Below are 24,843 nucleotides of genomic sequence, written 5' to 3'. Positions count from 1 at the left end.
CCAGACCTCGAGGCCACACTCCTGTGTGTGTGACGTCACATGCAAAGGGGGCGTGGCCTTGAGCTCTGGAGAGCCCTCACTGGAGTGAGAGAAAAGGAAATAAAGGCTGTCAGGCAGCAAATGCTGCCTGAAAATGACAAGAGCGAGCGAGCTCGGGGCTCTCCGGAGCCCAGCCATTGGGAATTTGCTCAGGGCTCTTCCAGAGCCTTGAACCATGCTCCCCTGCAGCGTTCAGCAGCCCTTTTCACTGTGGGCCTGGGAACCCGTTCACACAATGGTGACTGCCCCTGGAGAGGAGAGAGAGAACGCAGCTGTGGCCCATTTGCATCCACCAGCCTTGCTTATCACTTGCCCAGCCGCACTGGCACTAGGCACCTCTGCCTCTGCGTCAGAGGACGAACGTAGGGCTGTATCCTCAAGTCATGGCAGGGGTGCTATATCTAGTTCCCCCAGTTTCCATGATGCAGAGGGTCATGGTAGCACGGGGTTACCTGAGTTCTGGATCATAGAATCTTCCCTCCCTCTGTCACACACAGAATTGTTCACCATCTGCCAGTGAGGAGGTCCTGAATCTTAAGTCATGACAGCTGTCTCCACATGGCTTATAAACAACATTTTTTTAATTTATTAAAAACATTTATGCCCCATCCCTCCAGTACACTACTGCTCGGGGTGGCTCACAACAATAAATTCTTTGAGCTTCACCCAAACTAGCTTGCCATTGGGGTCCATGGAAAACAGCAATACAGAGAGGACACAGCTAAGTGTGCAGGTACCTGACTTGTGTTTCTTCTTCTTCTTCTTCTTCTTCTTCTTCTTCTTCTTCTTCTTCTTCTTCTTCTTCTTCTTCTTCTTCTTCTTCTTCTTCTTCTTCTTCTTCTTCTTATGGAATTATTCAGTCCAGGGTGATTATTATCAGAGTAGGCAATCCACAAAATGCTTTTTTAAAGCTCCCAGTATGCAATGGGCCTACTAAATATGCAGGTACAGTAAGCTAATAAATCAGGAAGGTATTTAGAATCTGATTGGTGTAATCAGCAATGTCTCCAGACTCCAACCCTGTGGGCCAGAGCAACATCAGTGAGGGAAATTGTTCCCACAAAGGTTTGTGCTTATTTGTTCATTTAGCCACTGCAGTGTGTATGTGTGTGTTCTTTTCTATGGATATTTCCATAACCAAACATAACCTTTGTATTTTTCCCCCATCTGATTCAGAAGTCTGTAGGGGTGTGCACAGAACTGACTGGTCCAGTTCGGTTTGAGTCTGAACCAGACCTGGACTGGACCAGTTCAGTCCAGCACCCCTTCAACCCCACCCCCCAGTTTGGTCTGGTCTGGGGGGTTAACAAGTTTTTTCTCTCCGATGCACAAGGTGGGGGGGGGGTCTGCAGAGGTTCCCCCTCCCCCTACTGGCCTCCCATCCATCCAAAACCAGCCCATTCAGCTGTTCTTCGGCCCGTTTTGAACTTTCACTCTGGCGCAGCCATTTTGGAGGCTGCCATGCCTGCACAATGGGCCTCTGTGTGGCCTGGGTTTTCGACAATTTCTTAAGGACCTTGAGAGGGGGGAGCATAGCAGAGCTCTTCTGGGAGGATGTTCCGGAGTCAAAGGGTTACAATCAAAAAAGTCTTGTCTCTAGTCCCCACCAATCAGATCTGTTAGTGGTGGGGCTCTGAGCAGGACCTGGGATACTGAACGGAGGGCCCTGGCAGTTTCATATTGGTGGATGTGGTCTGGCAGATACCCTGGCTCCAGGCTGTGTGGGTCTTTAAAGGTGTAGCCCAGAAGCAAACTGGTAACCAGTGAAGCTGCCTCAGCATGGGTTTAATACTTGTGAATCAAGTCACACCCACAAGCATCCTTGTGGCAGCCTTCTGGACCAGCTGAAGCTTCCGAACAGTCTTCAAGGGCAGCCCCATGCACAGTGCATTGCAGTAGTCCAATCTGGATGTCACCAAAGCATGAGTGACTGAAGTCAGGTTCGACTTCTCCAAGTAGGGTCACAGCTGGCATACCCATTATAGCTGGTAAAAAGCACTTCTGCACGCTGCCACCATCTGTTCTTCCAAGGACATTGTTGGGTCCAGAAGCACCGCCCATGCTGCAAACGTTGTATTTGGGGGGAGTGTGACCCCATCCAAGACCAGGTTTGCCACACCACATCTCATCTGGATTAAATTTCAGCTTGTTTCCCCTCATCCAGCCCAGCATGGCCTCCAAACAAACACCAGTTAAGAACATCCATTGCCTCCCTGGCATCTGCTGATTTAAATGATAAGTAGAGCTCGGTGTCATCTTGGTGACACTGCAGTCCATACACACAGATGACCTCTCCTGGTGGTTCATGTAGATGCTAAATAGCATGGGGAAACAGAATGGATCCCTTTGGCACCCTCATCATCACAGTGCCTCCAGGTGTTTTCTGCCAAATATATGCTCCCAGTCACGTCTTTCTTGAACCTAAATTCCTGTCATTCATACTATCCATTCCTGCCTTCACACGAACTACAACGCTGTCCTGATCATTCCCTCCATTCGTTCATCTAAATCAGGGTTTCTTAACCTTGGGCCCCCAGATGTTGTTGGACTACAACTCCTATCATTCCCAGACATGGCCTTTGTGGCTGAGGATGATGGGAGTTGTAGTTCAACAACATCTGGGGGCCCAAGGTTAAGAAACTCTGATCTAAATTATGAATTCAAGTCCTGGTTCCTTGACAGAGCCCCACAGTAGTAGTAGTAGCACCAGCAGCAGCCCTTTCGAAAGCTCTCTAAAGTCTCAAGAGGAACCATAAACTAATGCCCTTTGAGAATGTTTTTCAGACCTGTTGTGAATTCATCTATTATCATCTAGGCTGCATGTAACTAATTTGCTACCCAAAATACCATGGGGAACTTTGTCAAACGTTTGCTGACATCAGGATAATTGACATCCACAACATTCCTACAGTCAATTAGAGCTAGTAACCTGATCAAAAAAAAGAGATGCAATGAGTCTGGCAGGATTTATCCTTGACAAATCCATGCCAGCTTCTTCTAAGCATTGCATTGCAAGATGCTTACAGACGGACTACATTCTAATCTGCTCTAGCATCTTCCCTGGTACAGTTCCCCACATCCTCTTTTTCCCCCTTTCGGAAGTTCCCGACAACCTAAGCCTCTCCCCAGTCTTGTGGTGCTTCACCTGTTCTCCAGGAGTTCTTGGAGAAGAAGGCTCTGAGAGTACATCCTCTTTTAGTACCCTGGGGTACCCTGAAGTACAATTCATCCAGCCCTGAAGATCTGAACTCATTTAACATAGATATGCGTTTTCTGAGCAGCTCCTTGTCATCAGTCTTGAACTGCTAGCTGCTACAATCTGCCTTCCCGCTGCTTTTGGTTGCTGCAGCTCATAGAGCATGGTTTAGCACCATAGACCTCTCATAGTGTTCTCCAACATCTCCAGCGCCCCTTCAATCTTCTTCTTCAGTTCCACCACTGCCTGACTACACACAATTCGATCTCCCAGCATCACTGCCCGTCTTTCCACATGCGCTTGCCCTCCTTCTGCTGAATGCCTCAACCTCACTCTTTGTGGGTATCCTGCCAAATGCAACCATTCACATTCTTAAAGACATCACACAGGCAGAGCGAACAGGATGTGGGATTCCCCATGTTCCACCAGCCCAGGCAATTCTCAAATGTTAATTAAAGCTTTCTGATGAGGCATTGAGCTTCTTACCATTGTGGGTTGGGGAATATTTCTGCATTGTGTCCCCCATGACCCAACATAGTGCTGGGGATGGGCCGAGGCAGGTGGGTGGAAAGACAGAGGGATGGGCTACACAAGTTATGGAACACATTTAAATAAGGAGGGAGCAAACATAACCAGTGACTCTAGATTTGCCTCCCTCCCTGCATGTCTCACACTGTCATTGTGGAGCTGGTGCAAGTTTCAGACCAAGTGCAAAAGTAAGTAGCTTATTTCTCAAGCAAAGGGGAACATACAGGTTGTGCTTTTGCAACTCAGTTTTGCCATGGACCATCAAAATATGCTTAAAAGCTGGGGAAAGAACAGGAGAAAGACTGACATGTGCATAAAAAGCAAGCAGAGAGAGAGAAAGAGAGATTTTAAAAAGGAAAATATTATTGTATGCTTGTTCATTTTCACAAGATCCAGTTTATTAAAATGATTATTACAGTGCATGGCGAAAATATTTTCTTGTCATATTACTTTCTTGAGCATAAGTTCTTGCATGGCGTTGCAGATGTGTGTTACATCTGCATCATCTGAATAATCCTCAGCATCTGATGGTGCATTGGACAGAATAACAAGCAAAAAGCAGGTCCTTGCCCTGAGGAGCTTTCAACAGAGAGGCTTATGAAATTCTCCCCATCCAGATTTCTCCATGAAATTTGGGTTCCAGATTATCTGAACTTGACTGTATCATGGCACCAATGCAGCTGAGATTTGCTCTTCTTTTTTAAAAAAATAATTCTGGATTTTATTCAAACTGTTGCATATGTGGAGTCTGCAGCAGTTTTCAGTTTGCATCTTTTTTTCCTTACAGATTATGTATGCACAGATTATATGACAATGCCAAAAGGAACAGTGGTGCAATCACACCTGTCACTTCAACATTCCTTTGGCAGTATCATTTTAATGCATTTGTACTTGCTCATCTGCAGTTTTTGAAAGTACATGTATTTTAAAAAATTAAATCTGTTGACTGATTAATTTAGTCATGTTTATAGTCAATCAAAATATGTTAATCTAATTAATTACAAAGTGTAGCTGCCTAGTATGTAGAGCGTAGAATCAAGTTAGATGTGATGTCAAGAGTCATGAATGCATCTCCACCATATTTTCATTTTTTAATTTTTTTGCTAAAAGCAGCCTGGTGTGTGTGTGTGGGATGGATTGGGGTCGTGTCATAGAGGGGAAAGGATCAACCCTTTCCTTATACTCTGGCCTCCATCCATATCACTGCTGACATCTATTAAAGATACAAGAAACCTGTTCTCTTTTCCATATGGAGGGTGTGGTCAGCAAGAGTGTCAGTGCAGGGAAGTGGCTGGCTACCCCACACTGCCTATGCTAACTGAACACAAGGCATGTAGCACCTGAATAGCGCTTAGGTGCTTACTCATGGCCCAATTCAACAAACAGCAGGACTAATAAGCTGTCCTTAACTGTCTGTCTCGTTTGCATTGTCTGCATTTCCCTAAAATTTCCTTTCCACCTAGTATACAGAGGAATCCTTAGCAAGTACAATGATCATTTGTCTAAACCCAACCAGTGGTAGGAGGCCTTTGGAGTTAACTGTGGATTTAACCCCTTTTCTCTAGAGGCATTGTTGTGCATTCTGCGACACATGACCCTGAACTTCAGCAATCCTGTTCAGAATTTGCTGCCATTCTAAGTGGCCATGAATCAAAAGATTGGCTGAAGGCAGCAACAGGGAACATCACATATAGAAGAAAAAAATAAAATAAATAATGTTCCAAACCAACTGTATTTAAACAACGGTCATTTTGTAAACAATTATTAAACAAAGTAAACACTTAATACCAGTTTAGTTCATTTCTCACTTGCATTTGTGCTACTGTCATTCTATTTCTTTATTATATGTGATTGTGTCCTAACCCTCCCCTGTGCAAAGAACACTAGGGGGGGGGGAGTTTGGAATGCAGAACAGCTGCCAAGCTCCACTGTTGAGCACCCTTTCAATGCCAATCAAATAGCAGCTTCATCAGAGCTTTGAAATGGGGGAAAAGATTAAACCCTTCCCTCCTGCTGGAGTCCCAATCCAGATTGCCCTCAGCATGACTGATGACTGTTAAAGGAACAGCACACAGATGGAAGTGCAAGCAAAATATTTAACATAAAATGTAGTTTGGCCTGAAAAATTACCTTGCAATGGGTCAGATATGCTTGTCTGAACAGTAAGGACGCTTGGGATAAGCCCGTGGTTGTTTTATTGTACTATCTTTCTGAAGAGAGAGTTTCAGACACTGATGGATTTCAGACACTGGAGAAAATGCTTATGCACAACAGGAGAGTGGATATTTCCACAGTGTAGGGGAATATGTATACTGATGTACTATTTGGAATTTAACCACAGATTTAGAGTTGAGCTATAAAAAGGCAATTGATCAGCAATACTGTAGGCAAGGCAAAACAGGCCTTCTTTTCTGTCCCACAGTCTTCTTCACACAACGTTATTGAATGTTGGGTGACCGGGTCTGTGGTGGAAGGTCCTGCCCCCATCCTAGGTGTATTCAATTGACTATGCAAACAGATGCTTCATGCATACAAACTGTGGTTGCGTTCACACATAACGCCAAACTGTAGGTAAACATGGCTAAGGTTTTCAGATCGTAACTCCAAATTGCACCACAGACATTCGCCAGATCAGGGCCCAACAAACTCCAGTTGCAGAAGAGGGGAGCACCTCCTTTCTGCTCAGCCTCCAAGACAGATCCCAGCAAGCTACATGGCCAGACTGTGGACAAAGCATCACCCCAGTGGGGCGGTGTCTCAGGTCTTGGCAGCGTACCTTAGAGATAACCAAAGGTTCAATTTGGAGTTTGGGGAGGCAAACCGGAGGTCGCTTTCAGCCCTTAACTGTGGTTTCACACATTTGAGTGTACTGGAGTTCCAACCCTGGCCACATTTAACTCTGGTTTTCACGTTATGTGTCGATGCGGCCTGTATGTGTGATCAAGAATGCTGCAAAAAACAGAGTCCCCCAGGGGGACATGCCTACCAGCATAACATTTTAATGTGCTTAGGGTCTGTTCATAAAGTCTACAAAACTCATGTGGTCAGGAGTGACTCTTCCATGAGGCAGGGTGAGGCATTTGCCTCAGGCAGCAGATTATTTGTGTGCCAGCAAAGCAACACAAATATGTCCTCCTGCCTCTGCTTTTTTTTAAAGGGGGGGGAGAGAAATAGGAGGGTACCGTAGGGAAGAGCCAGCGTGGTGTAGTGGTTAGAGTGCTGGTCTAGGACTGGGGAGACCCGAGTTCAAATCCCCATTCAGCCATGATACTAGCTGGGTGACTCTGGGCCAGTCACTTCTCTCTCAGCCTAACCTACTTCACAGGGTTGTTGTGAAAGAGAAACTCAAGTATGTAGTACACCGCTCTGGGCTCCTTGGAGGAAGAGCGGGATATAAATGTAACAACAATAATAATTTTAAAAGGAGGGTACAATAGGCCTTTAGTGTCATGATTCAGGTGCACAGAGGCCTGGAGCCACCACTGAATGTCAAGTGGTGGCTCAAGACCTCAGATCCAGAATGAGCTGTTGCAATCCTGCCCGCCTCCCCCCACCCCCACAGACATTCACACACCATGGATGTGTTGTGTGGAAAAGATTCACGCATTTCCCCTTTCTTTCTTTTGCTACATATTTCTCTCCCTCATCCTTTCTTATGCATGCCAGGGGTGTGCGAGCTGGCTTGGTTCAAGCTGGCTTGGTTCGGCCTCAACGTTGAGCCAGATCAGCTTAACAGGTTTAGGGCTGAACCAGACTGGCCTCAACCACTCTGAGTCTGAGCCAAACAGGCCCAGTTCAAACCAAGCTGGCTCAGAGCTATACTGGTAAAGGTGAATCGGGTGAGGAATCCCCTTCACCAGTACAGGCAGGGGCAGGGGAGTTTTCCCCAAGCATAGAGTGGGTGAGAGGGGAGTAAATATGTACTTACAAGTATGAGTCGCAGCAGCGGCTGTGGGAGGCAGTGGTGGCACTCCCTCTCACCCCTGCCAGCCTCCCCCTGGCCCTCCCCCCGAGTAGCCTGGTCATGCAAATTGCCTCTGTGCATGTGCACAGGTCCGTAAAATGGCCCCTGTACATGCCAGAGGCCTGAGCCAGGCTAGAGAAGGCCTGAACTGAGCAGCCGCCAGCCTGGGCTACTCAGGGGGGAGCCACCATGCCCTTTCATCCCCCCCTCATGCCCGTCACTGCTTCAGCCATGGCTCGTACTTGTAAGTACATATTTACTCTCCTTACTCCCCTTCTATACTGGTAAAGCCCCCCGGCGCTCACTGGGTTCCCCTTTACCGGTATAGCTCCTATCCGGGTCTGGCTCAACCACGCCCAAACTGAGTCAGGCCGGGTTAGCTCAAATCCAGTTCGGATTCGAGCCAAACTGGCAAATCCATTTTTCTGCACACCCCTATTGGGTGCGTTATGCATTGCACTTTATATGTTGTTTCCTTTTAGCTTGTCAGAAAGGGTTTGGTATTAATAACAACATTATTAATGTTGTTTCCTGTTTCTTTATTTTTCAGATGTCGGTCTGGGACTTCCTGCTCTCTCTCTTTCAGATGGTTTATCATAGGAAAATAACAACAGCCAGTGGCTGCACAGAATCAAATGTTCACCATTGCCTTTCCACCCTGGACATAGTGGCCCTGGGTTTGGGCAACACATTGGGTCCAGGAATCTATGTCATAGCAGGAGAAGTAGCCAAGGCCCACTCTGGTCCTAGTATAATCATTTCCTTTCTGATGGCTGCCCTGGTGTCCATTTTGGCAGGATTGTGTTATGCAGAATTTGGATCCCAGGTGCCTCTGACTGGATCGGCTTATCTCTACAGTGACATAACAGTTGGGAAGCTATTGGCATTCATTACTGGGTGGAACTTGTTGCTCTCCTATGTAATCCGTATAAACATACCTTGGGGCTCTGTATGTGGTCATCTTTTTGTGGTTTTACTGATCAGTCTAGGAAAGGAAGAACAGCCAAAAAGGATGAGCTTTGGCAAAGGGAGAGGGCTTTTTCATATGCAAAATGGTATGAGAGGAGGAGATGAAGATTTCTCAAAATCACAGAGTGGGAGGGGATTTGTCCGCAGTTTTCCCATGATAAGCAGGGCATAAAACTATGGTCTCAAATTATGTTTGAGAGCACAGTCACAAATCTTTTTTTAAAAGTGCCCCATGTATGGAGAAAATGGTTGTCAGAATTGACCCCTGCCGCACCAAACAAAACAAAACAACCCTGAGAAGAAAAAAGACAGAATGAGAAAAGGTTCATGTGACTTGGAGGAGGAAGGAATTGGGATAGCCTGGGTGGCCGGCCTTGCTTTGTAATTTCAGTTGAAGGCTGACGTACGTCTGCTGGGAAAGTGTTTTAGAAGGGCCCAACGGACCATCATGGGCATCTTGTACTTGAGGATATTTCTCCCAATATGTCAACATTGGGAATTGTAAACCCTGTAAAGCTGACCCTCTGTCTCTGCATACATATTCATAGAGCAGATGATGGCAGAGAGCTCTACAGTATCTATAATGTTTGAAGTCTGCTCTGTTCTACTAATATCTGGCAGTCTCGTCTTTTCTAACTGGCTGATTTTCTGTAGGTGCATCCAGTATAGCAAGAGCTTGGAGCACTACTTTGGATGATCTCCTGGGCAAAAGAATGGAGATCTTTTCCAGCACCTACATGGCCATAAGTGTTCCAGGACTGCCCAAATACCTCGATATCTTTGCTCTTTGCCTCATTGTCATATTGGCAGGTATGCATAATGCTCTTCTCCTAGATTTTGTAAGACCCCAGTCCAGACACCAACCATTGGATCTTAAAGGAATTTTACCTCCCCACAATGTATTTAACTCCAACTCCTCAGGTCTGGATAATTTTATCAAAATCTCAGTTCTGATTTCCAAATCCTACCATTGTCACCTACAGTCCTTCCACGTTCCACTGTTGTTCATATTCTTGTTTCCTCTCATGCTACCTGTGGAACATTCAGTCACTGCTTCATCTTATTTGTTCCTCTTCAATTACCTTCTTTAAGCCCCTCTTTTGATTCAGGAACATTCTGTGCTCTCTCATCCTGTCCTTAAGATGAAAGTCTTTATCTAGGCATTGAAGCTGAAAAGGAATGCATCTGTTTTAAATACAGAAAAATGTCTTTTGAAAAATTGTGATTCTAGTCATTCATCTTTCTTTATTAGTGGTCAAGTATCATCATTACAGTAATTTTCCTCTATTGATTTCCCTTACTAAACCCGTTTCTGTCTATGAAGTGTGGCAAGCCTTTTGTTTTTAAAGCAAATTTAAAGCAAATAAAGCAAATTTAACCCACTTCATAAGATATTAACATCTTAGATCCCTGAACATGATCTGAAGGCACATGGTATAACAGCTTTGCTGAGGCTACACAGGCTGGGTCTGGTCAGTACCTCAGTGGAAGACTGCTGTTGCTGTTACTAGGGGCGGCGCTACTATTGTGTGAATGGGTTCAAAGAACCCAGGCTGCTGTGCTCAGGGGCTGTGGCCATGACGTCAGACGCAAGGGGTGTGGTGCGCTTACAAATGGAGCCGCACACCACATTTTCAAGCATATTCCGCCCAGTGCCGCATTTGCAGCAAGGCCGGGAGCGGCTCTCCCTGTTTTAGAAGGTTCCCAGACAAACTGATGTCTCCTTTCCATATTGTGTCAACAACCATGCATATGTAGCCTGCAAAGGGTGCCCCCGGAAGTTGCAGGATGCCCCACACAAGCGAGCAGGGCATCCTGAAGAGACCCCCGGGGCCAGGAGGCTCATTTTAGCCTCCCGGCAGGGGTCGCCTCATGTGTTCCTGTGCACATGATCAACTAAATGGGGTTAGTGGAGCGCTCATTCCGCTAACCTTGTTTAAGGGGAGGGGTAGTTTTGGTAGTTTGCTGCCAGGAGCCACGTGGTTCCCATGGCAGCAGACAACCAGGATAAATCAGGCTAGGCTCCCTTAGCCCCATCTCTCCTGGTCGTGGGAATAGCTTCAGTTTCTTCTTAGTAATTAAATTCCCATTATTTTATAGTCACAAAAAACAAAGCTGTTGAGATCTCCTCCCTCCCACCCCCCGCCCGTTCACTCAGCATTCCTTCCTTCTAGTTAGCACTGGTGTGGCCTGCTGCTCAGCAACCACTTACTATGCCTGTTGATGCATCCTTCTCGCCTACCAACTATAGCCAACCAGATACAGAGCCTTCTTTGACTTCATTTATCTTTTCTTTCGTCAAAGCAACCAATCTATGACTAGCAACAGAACCTGGGAGATTGGGATTGGAGGGTTCATGCCCTATGGCTTTAGCGGGACCCTAGCTGGAGCTGCTACCTGCTTCTATGGTTTTGCTGGATTCGATTGCATTGTTACTACAGGTGAGTAAGGGAAGACTTAAGTACAAGTGGTGGGCATTTCTTCAGCAGGCAGCCAGCAAAAAAACAAGGTGGAAAGGTCCACTGATGTCACTCTACGGAGGAAGCCAGTCATTTTAAAATGTGCACTGTGTCTGCCCTGTCATCCTGTTCTTCGAAGAGGAGGAGTGGAATTACAGTATTATCTGGGGTAGGGCTGTTGCTGGAACAAAATTGCCTATACCGTCCCTTTGGATTAAAGTACTGAAGTACTGCATTATCACTGAACTGCTAGAGTTCTAGGGTGAATGTCATCTGATCATAAGAGACAGCATGTTAATTTCAGACTCATTTTTGTGCCTTCCAGGGGCAGAAGCGAAGAACCCTCACAAATCCATCTCAACGGGGATTGTCGTCTCCCTGATCATCTGCTTCTTGGCCTACTTTGGTGTTTCAGCTGCTTTGACCCTGATGATGCCATATCATCTTCTGGAAACCAGGAATCCTCTGCCAGCAGCTTTTGAATACATCGGATGGAGCTTGGCCAAGTATGCTATAGCAGTGGGGTCATTGTTTGCTCTGACCACCAGGTGAGGAGGATAGCTGGTGCGTTGCAAGAAGGTGCACACACTTTCTCACAGAAGAGCATAAGAAGGGCCCTGCTGCATCAGACCAAGGGGTAGCCCAGCACTTTGTTTCCTACTGTGGTCAATTGGATGTCTTTGAGAAGGCCTCAAGGAGGGCACCCAGGCCGTCACCACATCTTGTGGCAGCAAATTCAATAAGTCCATGTTGCATTTTGTGAAGGACTTCTTTTGTCTGTCCTGAATCTATTGCTGTCAATTTAATTAACTCACCCTAAGTTCTAAAATTAGGAAAGAAAGGGAGAGAGTTACCTACTTTCTCCCCACTTTCTCTAAACCATTGTCTTCCTGCCCACATTCTCATCTCTATCGTGTTCCTGCCTTTGAATGTCTTTTTCTTAAACTAAAAGCCTCCAAATCCTTAAGCTTTTCCACATAGGGAAGGTGCTCCAACTTAATCATTTTGGTTGCACTTTTCGGCATCTTTGCACATCTACAACAGCCTTCTTGAGATGGAGTGTCTACTGCATACAGTGTTCCAAATGGAGCAACACTATAAATTTATAGAACTGTTTGAAGATCCTGACAGTTTTATTTTCAATCATTTTCCTAATTATCCCTAACAGGGAATTTGCCTTTATCACACAGCTACCACACAGTGAACTGATATTTTCAGTAACCTATCCTCTGAGATCCTTTTCCTGGAGTGTCATTGCCAGTTCAGGCCCCATCGGTGTTTACGTGGTTGGGATTCCCCACCCCACTCCCATGTGTATTACTTTTGCAATGATTTTAAATAGTACTGGCTCCAATATTGGAGGACCCCACTGCTTATTTCTCTCCATTGTGAAAACTGTCTAATTATCCCTGCCCTCTCTATCCTTTTCTTTAACACATTACCAATCCATAAAACAACTCATCCTGTTACCTGTTCTAAGTTTTCTTAGAAGTCTTTGATGAGAGGCTTTGTCAAAAGATCCTTGCAAGTCCAAGTATATAATGTGTTCCAGACACCCCCAGGTACATGTTTATTGACACTGACAAATTCTATAAGGTAGGTGCAGCGGTCATTCCCTTTGCAGAAGCCATGCAGATGCTTTTTCATCAAGATTTGCTCTTTGGGATTTCATAATTTTAGTTTTAATGTTTACCATCAGTTTTCCTTGGACAGCTGTTGAGCCTCTTAGCCTATAATCTCATGGCTCTCTCCCACATTAAAGATTGGTGTGGAATTACTATTAATTATTATTATTATTATTAGTTCCCAGTCTCTAAAAAGCAACACAAAGGGGACACCAGCAACAGGCACTGGGAGGGGAGCAATGTTGGATTGCATAGGAACAGTAGCTCATTCCCCATTAAATATAAGAAAGTCACCACTTCCCGGCCCAGTTAGCCAGGATAGTTGGCTACCTTCCAGTCATTTGGCAAGCCACATAATTTTGTAGAAGAGCAACATTTTCACATTTGATCTCTTTATGAAATCAGGTATTTGCTGTCCTGGCCCAATGACTTGTACATAATTTGTACAAGTGATTGTACAAGTCATTAATTTGTCAGTTTTCCTGAGAACTTCATCCCTTCATCCCTATTTGATTTAATTCTTCAGACGCCCTTTCTGGGGTGGGGGGTGGGGGTGGAATTCCCTGATTCAGACAAAGGTATTGGTCCAGAATTTCCTACAGTTAAAATCCTTAGGGATAATACATTTAGATTCTCTGCAATTTCACTAACTGTCCAAACTCCCTGAATGGTTTCCTGCTTCTGATATACTTAAAAACATTCTTTTAATGCTTTTTGTAACGTGCTCCTCAAGTTCTTTTTTCACTTGCCTTATGGCCTGTACACTTGTTTTGCTCCTTTGTATTGTCCTCATTTGTTGGACCAGACTTCCACTTTTTAAAAGAAGCCTTCTTGCCTATTACAGCTTTCCTGACTCGTATTGGCTTCCTTTTGAGTGTGTTTGTACTTTTCCTAATCTGTGGCATACATTTTACCTGGACTTCTGTTAGAGAGGTTTTAAATAACCTTCAAGCATCTTAGAGAGATCTGACCTTCCTGAGTCTCTCTTGGAGCCAAGCCCCTCATTTTTGACAAGAGCATGTAGAAGAGAGCACTTAAGAAAGTGTGGTTTGTCATGTTGCTGCAGAGGCAAGAAAAGCTGTATCCACCAAAATTCCCTCTTCTACACAACTATGAAAGATATAAGGGCCATATCCTGTCTTTTTACTCTGTATCATTTGATCACTCTATAGTACTCCAGATCTGGCCCTCTGACAGCTCCCTCGATCTCTCTGTAGCACCTAGGAAGCAAGGACAAAGATTACAGTACTATTATTTCCTGGAGCATTGCTTTGACATCAATATCTAAAGAAGTCTATCACTCTCATAATTTCATCCCCATAGTTCTAATTCACAGCTCCATTTTTAACAAAGCCCTCAGAAACTCTTAAAAGAGTTTCCTGTGAGCTTTGTAAATATCTGTTTCAATGCATGCAGTGCAGGTTCCCTTGGTACATCTTGGTGTATAAGAGGTGGGATAAAGAGAAAGATGAAAGTTCTTTCATATTTTTCCCTCTTTCTCTGTTTTCTTCTGTAGCCTCCTGAGTTGTATGTTCCTGATGCCACGGATTTTATTCGCCATGGCCAGGGATGGACTCCTCTTCCAACCTCTGGGATAATAAGCAGCAAACAGATCCCAGTGATTGCAACCCTGGCATCTGCACCTTTTGCAGGTAAATGTGTAATGTGTAAAAAGATGTAACACTGAATAGGTCTTGGCCTTGACAGTCTGGACAGTCAATGGACAGTCAGTGTGGTGGATCTAGGACTTGGTCTGTTTTATTAAATATGGCATCTGCCATACCATCTCCAAGTCTAGCAGCAGGCCAGCCTCAGAACTTTTTCTGAGGGGGGGATTGCAGAAGTCAAGGGAGGCAGGTTATAAAATGCTCAGTGAAAACAGTCAGTGAGGCTGGGGAGGAAAATGAATTTTTTGGTGTGGCATGTACACACCATGCCACCAGCTGGCTACGGACCTGTCCAGCAGAACAAGGGTGGGTCCAAAATGGACACTGCTGAATGAAAAGGTCCCTTCCTGATCTGTCCAAGCCTTTATGCTTAGAACTAATACTACTACTATAATACTACTAGGGTCTTGAAATCTGGTCCATGTGTGATCAAGGCATCATGATTACTAGAAAAAACATAAAAATGGAACATTTATACACTTCTTTCCCAAACGTAGCACATAGATTGCATGCTGACATGGTTAAGCTATTCCTACATTTGCTAGGGAGCTGAAATTTGGCACTAGGGATGTGCAGAACCAGTTTGAATCAAACCAGGTTCAATTCGAACCAGCCCAGTTCAACTGGTTAGAACTCAAACCAGACCAGCCCCCTCAAAAGGGGGACACTATGACTTCAAATTTCATTCAGCCTGGTTCAAGGCCAAACCCCTGCTAACTGAGCAAAGAGGCACCTTTTAAAAGTGGTGATTCTCTTTATTTAGCAGGGGGAGAGCAACTGGCCCTATCCATCCCCAGCACAGCATCCCTCCAGTGGCTCTTGCTGGTGTCTATCTTATGATTCTTTTTCAGACTGAGGGCCCTTTGAGCCATTTTATTTATTTATTTTTGTTTATATTGATGTAAACTACTTTGGGAATTTTTGTTGAAAAGAGGTATATAAATATCCAATGTATTTGTATATTCGTAGTCGTATTCAAGGGGTTATACATGTAAAGGGGAATCCGGTGAGGATTCCCCATTACAAGCAAAGAGTATTCCCACCTAAAGGGGTTCAAAGGGTGCACTGGTGGTGGGGAGGAGAAGTCAGCTTACTGATGGTGGTGCGGCAGCAGCATAGCAGTGGCTGCTCCTTGGCAGGAGCCACTCTAGGGCCTGCCAGTGTCCCCACCTCTAGCATGCAAGCTGGAGGCTGCCCATTTCCAGCCTCTGTGCATGCATGGAGGTTACACAAATGTCCTCTGTACATGTGCAGAGGCCAGAACCAGGCTGCCACCAGCCCACGCTGCTGAGGGGAGCACCGGTGGGGCCTAGAGGGGCCGCTGCCACCATCAGTAAGGTGCCCTCTCTCCCGCCCTTTGAACCCCTGCAGAGGAAAGCATCCTCTTTGCTTGTAAAGGGGAGTTCACACCAGATTCCCCTTTAAAAGCATAGCCCCATGGCGTGGCTGAACCAGGCTGAACCGGTTCAACCACATGAACTGATCCGCTGGCCAGTTGTAATTAACCGACTTGCGGACCATGGTTCAGTTAGAATTCAAACCAAACTGCTGAGAACAGTTCTATGCACACCCCTATTTGGGATACCCAGACACCTTGATTACTTTATAAGTCATAAGGGTGGACATATCTCACTCAAAGTGAGTCTCAGACCGTGTTCTCAAATACTTATGGTACTTTCAAGACTCGCAGAAAACTGAAATGTGGCACATACAGAATCCAATACATGCTGTCTTCTAGAAAAGGCTGAACATGGGATAGCTTTATATTTGGGGCATGAAGTTTACCTCTAATAAATACCAACAGGGGCATAACTAGGGGAAATGGCGCCTAGGGCAAGCACTGAAATTGTGCCCCGCCCCCCGTCCAAACATCTGACACCCATCTTTCAGGTCAGTGTTTTCAATAGTCTGGGAAACAGACCAGCAGGGATTCAAACTGCAAGTCATTTCCCCATTGCACCATTAGGTGGCTACTACAGGGTCTGAAAACGGAACATCCATTATGTTCCATGGAGGCATCAATTATAAAAAATGAAGGCACCCATTGTATTCTGCTGTAAGGGACACATTTTGGAAAAGGCACAACAACCCTGAGGACAAACTTCACTCTGTATTTATTGCATAAGCAGCTTCCTCACTGGCTAAGCAAGATACTCTTATACACAAGCAGCAAGCATGACCACAAGCACTAATCAATATTTTCATTTAGCTACAAACAGAGTTTGGGGAGGGAGGAAGAGAAGAAATGCAACATGCAGACAATCCCTGCAGAAACCTGTCATATCCCCAAATTCTCATGCAATCTTTTGCTAAATTAAGAATTGCCAAATTAAAAACTCTCCTCGCTGATATGTCCCTATGCAAATAACGGAACAGAAACCCACCCAACCACCTATCCCAGCGTGGCACATCACTTGCCTCTGTCCGGCTCCAGCCCCAGGACTAGGAGGGTCCGACCCTGTTGGGACACGGAACTCTGACACCTCCATCATGGAAGAACGGGAAGAGCAGCAAAAGGGGCTGGGTTTGCTAGGAGGGTTTGCTGCGGGCTGGGTTTGCCGTGGGTGGTCTGGGCGCCAGTGGGCAGGCGCTGTCCCATTGGCTGCAGTCTGGAGAGTGTGTGCACGGCACTCCTCCCACCCAGGCTACTAGGAGGGCCCCCCCCCCGCAAGCACTTGCAGTTTATTTCAGGCAGCATTTGCTGTCTGAAAGCATTTATTCCCCTTTCTCTCTCTCCAGAGCAAGCTTGCTCAGGTTCTTTGGAGCTTGAGGCCATGCCCCCTTTGACATTGCATGCAAAGGGGGCATGGCCTCGAGCTCCGAAGATCCTGAGCAAGCTCTTCGGTGTCATTTCAGGCAGCAAACGCTGCCTGAAATAAATGGCAAGTGCTCGCTGGGGGGGGCCTCCTAGTAGCCCGGGTGGGGGGCGCCTCTCTGGACCACAGTTGGGGGCAGGGCATGCCAGGCACTTTGCACCCCCCCTGCAATGGTGCCCAGGGCACATGCCCTCCCTGCCCCACCCTCGTTATGCCCTTGAATACCAGGATTTCAGTACAGAGCAAGCCATGCTGCTTATGGGATGGAATCTTGGACTGCAAGCATTCCTTGGAATCTCCACATCGGAACATAGGAAGCTGCCATATACTGAGTCAGACCATAGGTCCATCTAGCTCAGTATTGTCTTCACAGAGTGACAGTGGCTTCTCCGAGGTTGCAGGCATGAATCTCTCTCAGCCCTATCTTGGAGATGCCAGGGAGGGAACTTGGAACCTTCTGCTCTTCCCAGAGCGGCTCCATCCCCTGAGGGGAATATCTTACAGTACTCACACATCTAGTCTCCCATTCATATGCAACCAGGGCAGACCCTGCTTAGCTATGGGGACAAGTCATGCTTGCTACCACAAGACCAGCTCTCCTCTCCGTACTTGAACCATACTTTGGTTTGTGGGAGTGGACACTTCCACTAGCTAGTTTGTGGGATGCAAGCTTTATGAGAAAGACCTAAAGTGGCTCCAGCCAAGACTAACCAAAATAGTTTGACCTTATTAGTGCCAATTAATCCAACCATTCTGTGGCACCAGGTCTCAAACCTGGTGCTCTCCTTGACAGGAAAGGATCTGGATCCTTCCAGCTATGACAATCTTACCTCTCAAAGGTACCTCATTGGGAAGGGATTTCTACATTCCCTGCTTTCCAAATCTTGAGAGGCTGAGAGAGTTGAGAGGTATGAACCAGTAGTGCTTTGCAAACAATAGCAGCAATTATGTCCATGTACAGGGATACAAAAATCAGTAGAAAATATTTTATTGCCCGTAAGTGCAATATCCTCCCTTTCTTGTCTTCACAGCTTTGATGGTTTTGCTTTTTGATCTGAAGGCCTTGGTTGACATGATATCCATTGGAACACTGCTGGCCTACAATCTAGTAGCAATCTGAGTTCTTCTTCTTAGGTAATGGGCTGTTTGCTATGTACTTCTGATGGGAGAGGTGCTACTTCAGTGCCCATAAAGACAATATACTGAACACGTATCAATGATCATCTGTACAAATTAGTATTTGCTGGAAGATGTAGGGTTTGCATCTTCAGAGTTAAGAAACATGCTACATTTGCGCTAAGGAAATAGAAATATGGTTATGGCCATTTCCTGTTTGTTCCTGGATCTTTAACAGTTTTGTATGTATTGTGTATGAAGATGCAGAAAAAGTCATGTACTACGCAAACTGGCTTACATACTGTGCAGGGATCTGCTGATTTAACATCAGGGCACCTGTGCTGCCTCCATCTGTGGCTACTAAAAAATAGCATCAGCACTGAAATGAATTCCTCCTATTAATCCTTATGGGAGAAACATCACTAAGCACTGACACTATTTTCAGTAGCTATGGAACCTCTCTAGCAGCATACACATGGGCTTGAGACAGATGGAGGCAGTGTGGGTGTCCTACTGCAAGATCAGGAAGCCCCTGCATGGTATGTAAGCCACTGAGATGATAAAAGCTGGGACCTTTATAAAGTTTGCATGCTCTTTGTTACAACCTAACTTGTGAGCTCCATTTCCAGATGGACTCTATACCCCTTTGAAACTGACGAAGTAAACATGATAGGCTCAGCTAAGCTTCCTCCACCCCTTTGTGGCCCACTGAAATCTTCAAAGGCAAACCACAAACTGGAACCTCACAAAACCAGGAAACAAACAAACATATTGTAACAATCATCAAAAGGCCGGGGGGTGGGGGATACAAAATCCCTTCTCTAACTGTGAGGAGTGCCAGGTAGGCTTCCACCATCCACTTTTGAATGTGGGCAGATTCACCTTTCCAAGGAAATATTCTGGGAAAGCAAAGTGGAAAACTCCTCCCTACATGAAAGGCCTGAGCAGTCTTAGGACTTAAGTAGCATGTGACTAAGGCAGGATCCAATAAGTAGTGACACTCTTTAACAACAACAAGGATTTATTAATAATTGGATGATAAGGAAAACTATAGAGAAATCAACAATCACTGCTTCCATTCAAGTAAAACCTTTCCCCAGAAATTACAAGAACCATGCAGTCAGATCTAAGCACTTAAATAAAAATAAATTTTGCCCAGCTAAATTGGTTCCTATTCTTCCTACATACTTTCGGGTAAGGAACTTCCAGTTGATTCCCAGCCCAAGGCTGTTAGTCTTCTCTTTCCCTAAAGTAATTGCTGATCAGACCTCCTTCAGAGACCTCCAGGGAAGAACTGAACTCTAACAAATCCCTCCCCTACTTCTTCTCTATAGACTGTTAGCCAGTAAACTCTGCCCCTCACTCTGGATTGGGCCACAGGGATTTGATTCTCCTAGGGTTTTTTCCTTATTTGGAGAGGCCCGCCTTCCCAGCAGTTATTCTAACTGGCCTAGCTTGAGGGAGGCTTCAAGCCTGACCATCACTGCACATATGGAAAGAAAAATATGTATTGATACTATGAACAACTGCACAGGAGTGGAGGGAGACCAGCAGCAGCCCAGGTTCAGCCCACTGCCTCTGCCCCCAAGCCCCATTCCCTGCATCAGACATCAACATCAGATGCAGGGAGCGAAGGTTAGCCATGCCCCCTGCGTCTGACATCAGATGTGGGGGAGTAGTTTAGCTTGCAAATGGGGCCACGGGGCCACGTTTGGGAGCAAAATCAGCAGACACGGTGCTGGTTGGATTTAGTTGGCAAACGGGGCCGTCTGGCATCTGACATCTGATGCAGGGGGCATGGCTGGGGGGCGAGGCACGGCCCCTGAAGCTGTGGGCCAGGTTCTTTGAACCCATTCATGCAATGGTGGTTCCGCCCCTGCAACTGCAAATACAAACAATAGCCGATTCATACATATAAAACTTACATATGGTGAGTTTTCTGATAGCAGCTCATTTTGATACTATTTTGTTGCTATTTGTATTTTAGTATCAATGCAGATTTCTTTCTATATGTTTGTTTGTATCCGGGTTTTTGATTGAGGTTCCAGATTGTGGTTTACCTTTGGACTTTTTCAGAACCACCTCCGCTCCTCCTTTGTGGTTGGATACTGAAATATCCAGCAGTTTCACATGTTTCTGCCATGCCTGCATTGTTGTGGCATTTGTAGAAGAAAGGGGAACAAGCAGGTGATGGGACCTCCCAGGACTTTGACAAGAAAAACTGGCCAAGCCTCTGTTCCTTCAGTCCTACAAATTGAAAGATGATAATAGTCCCATCTACGATCAGTTTAAGTGCAGAGGTAGTCTCCCTATCCCCATTGTATTCCTCATCCTGTTAGTTAGTCCCTTCTGAAGCCCAGTAGTCTGAACTTCTAAGCAAGTGTGCATAAAATTCCAGCCTAATTTCCCCCACTCAAGTTATCATATTTCACCCTGTTTAAGGCTGCCATCTTTCCCTGAGGAGTGCAAAACAGTTTATTGTACATTTAAATGTATGGAAGTTTAAACTATAGCTAGCACTGGTGCCGAGTTATATTTTAAAGAGTCTTTTTGGAAAGATTCAAGTTGTATTTTGAAGAGTCTTTTTGGAAAGATTAAAGATTTCCAAAATCTTTGGAAAGATTTGGGCCTGATGAAATTCCAAACAATACTATACTAGCTTCTATTTTAGACATTCTGAATACCTTAACAGACATTGCTGTTCCTAGAGAATCAGGTGGCAGCAGTGACCAGAAGTGCTTTTGCACAGATTCAGCTGGTGCACCAGCTGTGCTCCTTCCTCAAGAAGGCCTGTCACCCGTACATAGGAACATAGGCAGCTGCCTTCTATCGAGTCAGACCGTTGGCCCATCTAGCTCAGGATTGTCTACACAGACCGGCAGCAGCTTCTCCAAGGTTACAGGCAGGAGTCTCTCTCAGTTCTATCTTGGAGATGCTGCCAGGGAGGGAACTTGGAACCTTCTGCATGCAAGTATGAAGATGCTCTTTCCAGAGCAGCCCCATCCTCTAAGGGGAATATCTTACAGTGCTCACATGTGGTTTCCCATTCAAATGCAACCAGGGTGTACCCTGCTTAGCAAAGGGGACAATTCATGCTTGCTACCACAACGTGCCTTACTCATTTCATATTTGGATTACTGCAATGTGCTTCACTTGGAGCTACTCTTAAAAAGCATCCAGAAACTACAGATATCACAGAATGCAACAGCCAGAGTGATATTTGGAACTGCCTGCACTGTGCATATTACACCAAGTTTGAAGGCACTGCACTGGTTGCCAATCTGTTTTGGGGTACAGTTCAAGATGCTGGTTATTATCTTTAAAGCCCTAAATGACCTGAAGCACAGGTATCTTAAGGATCTCCTGCTCACCTGGTAGGATCTCCTACCCACCTGCCTAGCTTGGCTAGGAGGGTTCTACCTTGTTGGAAGTTAAAGGACTTTGCGCTGTCTCTTGTCTCAGACAGTGGAGGACAGACTAGTGAGTCAGAGGGCTAGAGGGTCAAGACATTGGTCACCCCTTCTTCACTGCTCTGACACAATCCCTTTGGATATGTAGATTGCTAATCTCAGGGATTAACTTCCTTCCTCTCTCTCTCTTCCCTACCTGTCCTTCTACCTTGCAACATGGCAAGCCCCTCTCCCTGCACCATGTGTGCAGAGAAGATGCAGAATCCATCTGCATCTAGCTAGATAGATAGTTTAGAGATCCTAACTCCTCACTTTCCTATCTAGAATGGAGTTCCTTAATAAATGCCTTATATATTGATTTGAAACTATGAATTGGCTCCAAGTTACTTTACTCTCAGCATACACGCATGCCTAACTAAACTACCGCTGTGTTGTGCCTCTGTGCACTCTGCTATAATGATAAAAGGATTCTCTCACCACAGAGAATTTCCAACATACCTTACATGGCAACAGCTGCTGAGGCCTTTGTTGAGCACACAGGATTAAATTAAAACCTTGTTGGTGATTGCCCCCTGGCTGTGGAACTTGCTTTCAGATAAGATCCACACAGCTCACTCCCTCACAGTTGCCTGAAAACTGTTTTTTTCATTCAGGCCTTTGGCCAGTGAGTAGCAGTTCTCTAACTTCCTTTTGGTTGGTTTTGTAGCTGTGTTGTTGGGTTTTACTTGTATTTGTCTCCTTGAATTTTCATGATCTTAAAAACTAGTTTGTTGTTTGAGAGAGAGAGAGAGAGAGAGAGAGAGAGAGATTCAGGGCAGGCCATTATTGACATTACTGATAGTAATAACCTTGTGTATTGTTCTTCATAGCACCTGTTCAGTGTGCACAGTGCTTTGTAGTAACTGTCTGAGTCTCCTTCAATCTTGTAATAATATATCTATAGGAGTGATCTTTCGATTTTTAAAAATCATAAGCAGAAATGAATGAGAATGAAATAATCTCTTGTAACGGAAATCGTCAAACTGTAAATTGCCAACCCTAAATTCTCTAGATCCAAGAAAACTCTCTGCAAGGAATTTCTTTTCTATCCCTTTGTTCAGAATGTCACCACATTCTTGTCTTTGTCCCACATGCTTTGATCATTCATTTGAACTAAGCACTTGCCAAAAATTGTGCAGCCAAGGCCACCTCTAATGTCAATCAGGGATGTAGATTCCAACTAGTAATTGGACAGCAAGAGGTGAAAATAAAATACAAAATACAATGCAAAGTATCATTAAAAACTCATTTTAAAATTCGTTAAAAATCAGATTGAATCTGAAAAATCGAATTTAAAAATCAGAACTTAAAAGGCCTGGGTGAACAAAAAGGTCTTTACCCAGTGTCTAAAAGAACAAAGTGATGAAGCCAGGTGAACCTCACTGGGAAGGCTATTCCATAAACACATCTGAGCTGTCAGTGACTGACCAGAAGAGAGATCTTGGGGTCGTGGTGGACGGCTCGTTGAAAGTGTCAACTCAGTGCATGGCAGCTGTGAAAAAGGCCTATTCCATGCTAGGGATCATTAGGAAGAGGATTGAAAACAAAAATGCTAATGTTATATTGCCCTTCTACAAATCTATGTTGCGGCCACATTTGGAGTACTGCATGCAGTTCTCATCACCACATCTTAAGAAGGACGTTGTAGAACTGGAAAAGGTACAGAAGAGGGCAACCATGATTATCGGGCCTTAGTGGCACACCAAGGTAATTTGGGCTCCCAAACTGCCCAGCCGTGAGCCCCCCTCACCCCCCCCCACATGCACGCCCCCCCAACTGTTTTTTTGTGTGTGTTTTATTCTTACCACGGCTAAGGGGAGACCTCATGCGCTTGCAACGATCTCTAAACTGCACAGACACGCCTCGCAGTTTGTTAAAGACACTGGCCTGAACGGATGGGACCAGCATCCCTCCAGTCTCTCCGCCGCTAGGGGAGGAGGGGAGAAGGACTGCTCTGCTCTCCCCCACTGCAGCCACCCCTCAGCCATGGTAATAATAATAATCTTGTTTTTAAAAAGTAGAGGTTTGGTGGGGCAGGGGTGGGGTGGCTGCCGGAGACCAGATCCCCAAGGTCCAGGGTTTAGTGTGCCTCTGAGGGGCCTGGAGCACCTTCTTTATGAGACAAGGCTACAGCATGTGGGCCTTTTTAGTGTGGAAAAGAGGCAACTATGGGGAGACTTGATCAAGGTGTTTAAAATTATGAGGTGGAGAGAGTGGACAGTGAGAAGTTTCTCCCTCTTTCACAACACTAAATTGAGGGGTCATCCCATGAAACTGAAGGCTGGGAATTTTAGGACCAACAAAAGGAAGTACATTTTCACACAATGCATAATTAATCTATGGAATTCTCTGCCACAGGATATGGTGATGGCCACTAGCTTGGACGGCTTTAAGAGACTCTTGGACAAATTCACAGAGCACAGGTCTGTCAATGGCTACTAGTCTGGTGGCTATAGACCTCCAGCCTCAGAAGCAAGATGCCTCTGAATACAAGGGAGCATGCCCTCACCTCTTGCCTGTAGGCTCCTCAGAGGCATCTGGTGAAACAGGTGAAACTGTGAAACAGGATGCTTGGCTGGATGGGCCCCTGGGCCTGGTTCAGCAGGGCTGTTCTTATGTTCTTATGAGATAAATTCCTATTCATTGGTGGGCAGGCCCATAGGGAGACCAGTGGCGGCCCGTGTTCACCTGCCATTGCGCCCCGCACCCCGCCCTGCTGCATTAGAGGTTAGATGGGTGGGGTTTTTCTCAGAAACGGGGCATGTGACCCTTTCCGAGCAAATTCCCAGCCACCACCGTGTTCGCAGCACAGCCGGGAGCAGCTCTCCCTGCTTTAAAAGGGAAGCAGGTCAAAATGGAGCCGTGCAGCTCCATTAAAGCAGGAAGAGCTGCTCCCGGCCACGCTGCAAATGCAACACTGGCTGGGGATTTGCTCAGAAACATCAGACACAGGACATGGGACAGGGGCACTAGGCATGAGGCACAGCCTTGAGGGGCACAGCCTGGGTTCTTTGA

The 24,843-nt window shown here is 45.6% G+C and overlaps 1 protein-coding gene across 1 annotated transcript; it reads left to right on the top strand.

Moving 5' to 3' along the window:
* The first annotated feature begins 8,313 nt into the window (after positions 1-8,313).
* On the top strand, positions 8,314-18,705 carry LOC128344000 (cationic amino acid transporter 2-like). The gene is given in 8 exon segments (XM_053293438.1): positions 8,314-8,653; positions 9,351-9,506; positions 9,618-9,696; positions 11,001-11,137; positions 11,481-11,703; positions 14,297-14,364; positions 14,367-14,432; positions 18,295-18,705. Coding segments are annotated over 8 exon segments (1,176 nt in total). The 3' UTR covers positions 18,402-18,705.
* The last annotated feature ends 6,138 nt before the right edge of the window (positions 18,706-24,843 follow it).

The sequence above is a fragment of the Hemicordylus capensis genome, chromosome 2 (genome assembly GCF_027244095.1).
Source record: "Hemicordylus capensis ecotype Gifberg chromosome 2, rHemCap1.1.pri, whole genome shotgun sequence".
Classification (NCBI taxonomy): domain Eukaryota; kingdom Metazoa; phylum Chordata; class Lepidosauria; order Squamata; family Cordylidae; genus Hemicordylus; species Hemicordylus capensis.
This window is presented reverse-complemented; position numbering and strand designations above follow the sequence as displayed.